The 9071-nt window shown below is 30.6% G+C and overlaps 2 protein-coding genes across 2 annotated transcripts; one reads left to right on the top strand and one right to left on the bottom strand.

The window, feature by feature from the left end:
* Nucleotides 1-2349: 2349 nt before the first annotated feature.
* On the top strand, nt 2350-5589 carry Fpps (Farnesyl pyrophosphate synthase). Its single transcript, XM_065511275.1, has 7 exons — nt 2350-2644; nt 3053-3147; nt 4105-4175; nt 4253-4393; nt 4464-4825; nt 4967-5193; nt 5263-5589. The coding sequence occupies exons 1-7, from the start codon at nt 2454-2456 to the stop codon at nt 5442-5444; spliced, it is 1269 nt and encodes a 422-aa protein (XP_065367347.1). The 5' UTR covers nt 2350-2453; the 3' UTR covers nt 5445-5589.
* On the bottom strand, nt 5504-8660 carry LOC135960072 (CWF19-like protein 1 homolog). The gene is made up of 8 exons (XM_065511274.1): nt 8569-8660; nt 8319-8488; nt 7912-8234; nt 7748-7848; nt 7466-7682; nt 7269-7389; nt 6714-7200; nt 5504-5765 (listed from the first exon to the last, which is right to left on the bottom strand). Exons 1-8 carry the CDS (start codon nt 8586-8588, stop codon nt 5627-5629), a joined length of 1578 nt encoding a protein of 525 aa, XP_065367346.1. The 5' UTR covers nt 8589-8660; the 3' UTR covers nt 5504-5626.
* Nucleotides 8661-9071: the final 411 nt, after the last annotated feature.

Below are 9071 nucleotides of genomic sequence, written 5' to 3'. Positions count from 1 at the left end.
TTTTGTTAAAATGTACGGTAAATGTCAAAATCAAGGCGAATTAAAATATTACTATGTTATTTACAATAACAAATGTAAACATAAACAAAGTTTGACATATAGTGTACATAAAACCACAGCGAATTAAGAAACAGCTGATTTTTTGCACTCACCTTGTCAAGGTGCATTTAATAAGGTTCCATCGGCAGCACAGCTGATTATAGAAATAGCACGCACAAATGTCAAACTACATATATAAAAAATATCCGCCCGTACCTTACCGTATGTCAAACTCTAGATATAAAAAATAAGTGAATTCGCATGTATTTATTTCAATTCGCCACTGCTGTCACCTTGTTAAATACGCCTGGCACCAAGGCGAATCTAATAAGGTGACCTCACTAGAACAGCTGATTACAGAACTAGCACGTGATTATGTCAAACTACATATATAAAAAATATTCGCCGGAACGCCATTATGTCAAACTCCATATATAAAAAATAAGTGAATTCGCCTGTATTTATTTCAATTCGCCACTGCTGTCACCTTGTTAAATACGCCTTGCCTGGCACCTTGTTAATACGGCTTGAGGTGGTGGTAGTTCTACAAAAACAACAAATGGTCTTAACAAATGTCAAAATACGCCTTGCACCACCTTGAATAAATTCGCCTTGCTACTGATATTACCCAAAGTAAATTAATAAAGTAGACTCAGTAGAACAGCTGACTATTTTTTTTACTTTGGTCTGAACCAGGGCACACTTAGAAACAAAGTAAATTAATAAAGTAGACTCAGTAGAACAGCTGGCTATTTTTTTTACTTTGGTCTGAACTGTCAATTCACTTGTGGTTGTTGTGGCGAAAAATACAACAAGCCCAAAAGCAAAAACAACAACAGGCAACTTTGACAGCTCAGACCTTAAACCAAAAACAAAATTGCTTGTGGTTTTTGTAAATGTTGTATTTGTTGTAGTACTGTCGCTACTTTATTAATTTACTTTGCTTAGAAAGGTGACTGCGATGAAACAGCTGATTATTTTTTTTATTAAGTTTGAATTGTCAATTCAATTGTGGTTGTTGTGGCGAAAAGTACAACAAACCCAAAAGCAAAAACAACAACAGGCAGCTTTGACAGTTCACCTACTTTTTAACAAAAACAAAGTACCTTGTTGTTTTTGTATTGTTGTAGTGATGCAGTCACCTTTCTAAGTGTGCCCTGGTCTGAACCAAGGTGCATTTAATAAGGTGCCATCGGCAGCACAGCTGATTATAGAAATAGCACGCACAAATGTCAAACTACATATATAAAAAATATTCGCCCGTACGTCCGTATGTCAAACTCTATATATAAAAAATAAGTGAATTCGCCTGTATTTATTTCAATTCGCCACTGCTGTCACCTTGTTAAATACGCCTTGGTTCAGACCAGGGCACACTTAGAAAGGTGACTGCATCACTACAACAATACAAAAACAACAGGTACTTTGTTTTTGTTAAAAAGTAGGTGAACTGTCAAAGCTGCCTGTTGTTGTTTTTGCTTTTGGGTTTGTTGTACTTTTCGCCACAACAACCACAAGTGAATTGACAATTCAAACTGAATAAAAAAAATAATCAGCTGTTTCATCGCAGTCACCTTTCTAAGTGTGCCCTGGTTCAGACCAAGGCGTATTTAACAAGGTGACAGCAGTGGCGAATTGAAATAAATACAGGCGAATTCACTTATTTTTTATATATAGAGTTTGACATACCGGCGTACGGGCGGATATTTTTTATATATGTAGTTTGACATTTGTGCGTGCTATTTCTATAATCAGCTGTGCTGCCGATGGCACCTTATTAAATGCACCTTGGTCTGAACTGTCAATTCACTTGTGGTTGTTGTGGCGAAAAATACAACAAGCCCAAAAGCAAAAACAACAACAGGCAACTTTGACAGCTCAGACCTTAAACCAAAACAAAATTGCTTGTTGTTTTTGTAAATGTTGTATTTGTTGTAGTACTGTCGCTACTTTATTAATTTACTTTGATATTACCTTGCTAAACTTTGCATGGTATTTTTACAAGGCGAATTTATACAAGGTGGAGTCAGTCAAACAGCTGATAATTTTTTTTTTCGATTTTTGGTTCTAACAGTTGTCAAAGCTAGTTTTTATATTTAAATATCTACATATTCTAAGCTTATTAACAAAATATTTATTGTTTACATAAATATGTAAAGCCCTCACTATTGAATTATCTACACTATATTAAGTTTAAATACTTATTTGTTTAATTTTTCAATTTGTTTCTTTGACATTTGTTAAGACCAATCGTTGTATTTGTAGAACTGATAGCACCTTGTATGAATTCGCCTTGGTATTTTTATTGTATTTTTTGTTTTGCTCAGATAAAGAACACATCACGCAAAGAAAAAGAGAAATCGATCTAAATTTATTACGAATTAGTAAACAAAGAAAAATCATTGTAAGATAAAATGTTCAATTTAATAAAGAATGGTTTTAATGGGAGTAGGTCCTCTAATTTGTTAGGATCACTCCTGACAAAGCGTTTTATATCAACAACTGAAAATGTCCATAGTTCGGAAAATGTCTCAAAGGAAGGAGGCCGCATTGGTGGATTGCCAACAGATTTGGTAAATCAACAAAAAATTAAAAAGACCACAAGGTGAGATTTTTAACTTGAAAGTTCTTAAATATCTGAATATTAACAACTAAACTTATAGCTTCACAAAAAAAATCGGCAAATTTTCTAAACATAACCTTTGTTCTTTATTTTATTTGTAAACAAAAAATGAATAAATACCTATGTACATTTCATAACATGTTCTTAATCTTATAGAAAGAACAATTGTATCGCTGATTAGAGTTGTAAATTTAAAAAAAAAATCTCTTTTTTTTGCTAAACTAGTTTATGGGCTGCACTCCAGATGTAACCCAAGTTTTCACCAGATATTCAACTTTTTGTGCCGTACAAAGGCTTAGTTCCCAGGTTATTGTTAAGTGGAGCCCATGAACTAGATTTTTTGCATATGTTCATCTTGAAACTTTTATTTTTTATATTATGATTCTATAGAACTTTGTCAACACTTCAGAATCATTCAGTGCCATTAGCAGCCAGAGTAACTGTTTCTAAAGATGAAAGTCGTAATTTCATGGCAGTATTTCCCGGTAAGTTAAACTTTTTATAAGTAATAGTTGTGTAAACAAAAACGAATACTGTGTAAAATCCTTGTAAAATTTACCAATTGTACAAAAAGTTAGATAATTTTTTTTATTTTTTGACGAAAAATTAAAAAAAGAATTCTTAATAATGAAAACCGATGAACCGATACAAAAAAAAACTGTCGAATAATTCGAAAATATAATATATTCGAAACCGGTCGGTTTTAGAATACTCTACTTTGGACATAAGGCTTAAACACATATAATACTTTAAACTTTACTAAATACATGTATGTATGTATGTATATTCAGAGTAGTCAATCAGTTCATGAAGTATGTGAATTACGAAAATCAATGATAAACATGTGTTGCTAACGAACTGATTGAGTTACATTTATTTCGCCAATGTGTAGCTGTCAGTAGTAATTTAATCAATTGTATCCGTTTGGGTCTTCAGTATGAAAAGCATAAGAAGTATGTATGTGATGTTTCATAATAAAATGTACTTTTTAGAAGATTAATTTTGATTATGTATTCATTTTCTAGCTCTGGTACTCACTCCTATTGTGCACATGAGGTCATTTGCATAAAATAATAATAAACACATATTTAATAAAATATTTTAACGCAAAAACTTTCTTCACGATTGTATTTGTTTATATTTGCATATGTACATACATACTACATATGTACGTATAACAAATATGATAAAATTTTGATTGTTATCTAAAAAAAACATCTTTAAAGTCAAATATTTAAAAATAACGTACATACATAAACCAAGAGGAAATTAGACAATTAAATTAATGATCGCTTGTGGTGATAATGGAATTATCATTGTTAAAAATGTTATTGAATTAGTCTATGCATGTGAAAAATGCATTTTGTTTGCATACATTTAAGTCATTTCTGTACATTTTTGTTTCAATAAAATAATACAACTGAATACTTAATTATTTCTAGATATTGTCCGTGATTTAACAGAAGCAGCAAACAGTTACAACTCAAGTGATGCATCAAAATGGTTTGCTCGCGTAAGTTATATACACATACATATTTAATTATATTTTAGTTTTCCATTAAGAATATCGTATTTATTCTATGCTTATAGGCTTTACAATACAATGTACCCAAGGGTAAGAAAAATCGAGGAATTCTTACCGTCTTAACATACAAAAACCTAGTCAACTCCAAGGACATTACAGAAGAAAATTTAAAATTGGCACATATATTGGGTTGGTGTGTTGAAATGGTATAATTTGTTTGTAAATTATCATTAGTTATCAATTCTGTTAATCTGCCTTGTACATTTTCTGTTAAAGCTACAATGTTTCTTTATAATCAACGACGACGTTATGGATAACAGTTCAACCAGACGGGGTCAACCATGCTGGCATAAGATAGACGATGTTGGCTTGATAGCTTTAAATGATGCTTTAATGATAGAAAGTGCAATTTATATTTTATTGAAAAAGTACTTCAGTCATATGGATTGTTATATGGACTTAATGCAACTTTTTCATGAAATCACATTCATTACAACTTGCGGTCAAAGTTTAGATTTATTAAACGCCAATAAAAGTGTAACATCATTTGATATGGACAAATATAATGCAATTGTGGCTAATAAAACAGCCTATTATTCATTCTATCTGCCGTTTGCCCTGGCAATGCATTTAGCTGGGTAAGTTTAATATTTTGAATACTATTTTTTTAGAATAAATAAGTTTTATATAATTTGATAGTATCAAATTATATAAAATAAAAAGTTGGAATAAAATTACCAAAATCTATAAATAAATAAGTTTTTTTTTATTTTTTTTAGAATAAAAGACCAGGAAGCTTTTCGGCAATCAAAAACCATTCTTTTAGAAATGGGTCACTTTTTCCAGGTGCAAGATGACTTCTTAGACTGTTTTGGAAATCCCGATATTACGGGAAAAATTGGCACCGACATCCAGGACAATAAATGTTCATGGTTAGCAGTAGTTTGTATGCAAAGAGCAAATGAAGAACAAAAGCAAATCATGTTAGATTGCTATGGAAAAACTGGTATTTTATTGATGAAGAGTTAAGCATTCATATGTAATTATATCTAAACTTCATTCTAAACATTTTCAGATCCAGATAAGGCAGCACGAGTTAAAGAATTATATAAAACTTTAGGTCTCCCCAACACCTATGCTATTTATGAAGAAGAATCTTATAATATGATCAAGACTCATATCCAACAAACGTCACGAGGTGTACCCCATCAGATTTTCTTACAGATTTTAAACAAAATCTATCAGCGAGATTCCTAAACATTTTTGAAACTAGTCGTATGCATATTATGAATAAATAGCCATTTACACATGATCAATAATTTATACACATGTTTATTTTAAATATTAAAAACATATTTACATACAATTTTGAAAATAAATGAAATTATATTTTTAACTTTTACACATATGTATGTATGCCTGCAGAATAATTACTTAATTCATGATGTAAAATCATACTTGGAAAATTTTTCTCTAAAATTGTTAACTAAATCAATTTCTCTTTCTTTATCCAATTTACATGATTTCCAATCAACTTTTTCGTCACAGTTTAAAAGGTTTTCAGAACAGAATACGTCCCTGTAAATATATTTAAGAAAACAAATTAAATAATGAATCACATTCTAAAGAAATAACAAAAATGATTTTATGGTTCGAATGTTAAAAGATTATTGAAATTTCAAGTCTGATATTTTGTGTATTTGTCTTCAAACTAACAATTATTGTTCAATATTCGGCTGTGCCGAATCGTATGTACTCTTCACTTCAGTATTACATAAAAGAAACCATGATTTTTTGGTTACTGAGTAATGTTAAACCCTAACAGATAATATGATAAAACAAAATGTTTGGTAAAAAAATCGAAGTAGTCGTCGTACTATACGCGATACATTAGTGTATCATCATGTTTGTTAATTATTGGGGGCTACGGAAAGTTAATTTCAACAGAAAGGCGGACATGGCTATATCGACCCCACGATCCAGCATATATCGCACACCCAGTTCAAAAGTGACACAACTCAAAATTTTAATTTTTCAGAAATCGAAAATAAATATATACCAATTGAAACATAATGAAAGACATTAGTGTTTTTTTTTAGCCACATTTAACAACAACAGAATACACTGATATCTTTTGTATAGATAAACAAGTGTATTGTGCATAGTTTATGCGTAAAATTCCTTTTTCGGGTTTATATAACCCGACAAATTAATTTTGAGTTGTGTTAATTTGAACTGGGTGTGCGATGTGTATATACTAAATGGTGTCGCAAATGAAAAATGTGGACATTACAAACTTATCACTCATAGTGAATTCTATAGTGTTTCTTTTTTTTTTTTGTTTGTGAAAAATAAAACCTATTTTTGTGGAATTATGTTTTTTTTTTTTTTTTCAATTAATTTCATTATGAAATCAGAGCAGATTTTTGAGAATTTAATATAAACGTTTCAAAGTTTCAATACCATGTACTAAAATATTTAAAATGATCTCAAATTCAGAAAAGTTAAGTTAAATGTTATAATTACCTTGCAAAATGTATTGGAAAGTGATTCATTTGCCTCGTAATCAATGTAGACTTATTCGGAAGTTCTGCTACAAAATATGGTCCTTGATTTGGTAATATTTTTCCTGAAGTTAAATCCGGTATTGTTTCAAACTGCAAATTAAATTCTTCAGCCTTGTCTTCAAAAGCATGAGGGATTTTCCAAGCATATCCTTCATCAACACTGAACACATTGATTTGCAAGTGGGACGATTTATAGTTTCTTTCCGTAAAACATACGACTTGATTCTGATCTTTGAAAAACTCGATTAAAGCTTTTTTAAACTTATTAAGCTCCTTCCAATCATCATCAGTTAGTTGTGCAGCACATGGTATATGAGTTATAGATAATATTAAAATGTGGTAATCGTTGATGGGACCTTTAGCTAGTGCTAAATAAAAATGTTCCCCTATAGAAATGATTAAATGCTTTTCAACATTTGGGCACGACAAGCAAAACCAGCAAATTTCTTAAAGAAAAAAATTCTGCATTAACAATTCTTGAATACTATTGTTGCAAGTTATGTGATAAACCTACCTTGATCCCAATGTGGTATTTTCGATTTTTTAGTTAGTTGGTCACTGGCACCACTAGACCTCTTACGGTTATTTCCTCCATCTTTAGAACTCATATCAAAGAAATATTGTCTACTTTCATACTAAAAAAATACAAGATATGTAAAATTGTAACTATTTTTCACATTGGTATTCTGTGACAGTGAATATGATTCTTACATTAGTTCCTTTCAGGTTCAAATCCGCAAAACGTATATCTCCAAAAGGACATTTTATTTCATTTGTGGTCTTTTGTATAAGTTCCACAACTCTCATCTTCTCCACTGGGGTCAAACTTAGAGCATAGATGTACTTCTCTTTATTTGAATTTCCTACTTCCGCCAATGCTATGAAACGTGTGCATAGTTCCAGTTGCGTAGTTTGATCTGAAGCTAGCCTATTAAAATGTTATCCCTTATTATGAATAAAGAATGTAATATTTAATTAATGTCATTATCTTACCTATATGGTGGAGGTTCGAAATGTGTATTATTTTGACCACAAAAGTGATATCTAGGCTTTAAATCTCGACATAACAGTGATATGAGTTTGGATGAATTTTTCTAATATGTAAAAGAGGCTCAAGTTAAAATATTAAATTCCCATAAAAAATATAATTTTCTTACATTGTCATCGGTAACACCATATGGCCATTGGGAAGTCAGAAGTATATCAATTCCACGATAATCACTGGAAATGGATTTATTTACTAAGCAAGAATTCCGTACGCTTTCAATATCATCCATTTGAAAATATAATTCTTCATCTGGGCCATCTAATGACTTTTCCTTGCCACTTAAGTAAGCTATTTTAGTTCCATTGGTTAATGTGTAAAGACCCCTTCTACCGAGATATGTTAAATTCACACAAATTTCACCATCTATTATATTTTCGTAATACTTAGCCAGAGATTTCCGGCTGGGACCTAGTATATATGTTGGAACAGAAACTGCAAAAAATTAAACGTATCGCACTATTAATTACAATTGTATGCAAATAGTGCTACTTACTAATGCCCATAAAGAAGACTTACTATATTTATGACCATTTTTGTAGGCAATGAGTTCCTCATTTTGTTTACTATCTTCGGAAAAGAAATCACCAACACACAGTAAAATCTCAAACGGCCCGGATTTTTTATTGATGCTTTCAACACGCTGAAATAGTTGCTTAAAACGTCCACGGACATCGCCAACCACTAATCTAAAAACAAATGAATGTTTATATACAAATTAGTTCATGATAATTAATATTTTTTTTATAAATTACAATTTACAACTTACATTTTAAATTTATTCTCCATATTTTACTAGAAAAATAAAAACGCAAACTATTTTTTTAGAATAATTTGTAAACAAATACAGTTGTTGCCACATTGTGTTAATTTATAAATTTAGTTGCCAGATAATTTAGTTAAGAAAACCGCTGAAGTTATTTGAAATCGTCAATATAAAATAAGATATTTTTAATGCTGCGATTCGAATCACGTTTCCTACTTTGGCGATTTAAAGCAAATTTTTTTTTAGCACGGCTACCTATTCGAAACGATTAATATGTAACGGTAACGCGGTAGCGGCATTTGCTCTTATTTCGGTAACGGTATATCAATGATAACGTTAATTTCATCCTGAATTAAAATGATTAATAAAATTTACAAAAATTAAAAATAAATCTAGAAAGTAGGTATTTTCCCATATTTTAAATTCTGTAGATTATATAATTTATAGAACATCGATAAATAATCGGAATGAGGTATCGGTAATTGCAGTTATTTCGGTAACGGTAG

The sequence above is a fragment of the Calliphora vicina genome, chromosome 5, assembly GCF_958450345.1.
Source record: "Calliphora vicina chromosome 5, idCalVici1.1, whole genome shotgun sequence".
Taxonomy (NCBI): domain Eukaryota; kingdom Metazoa; phylum Arthropoda; class Insecta; order Diptera; family Calliphoridae; genus Calliphora; species Calliphora vicina.
This window is presented reverse-complemented; position numbering and strand designations above follow the sequence as displayed.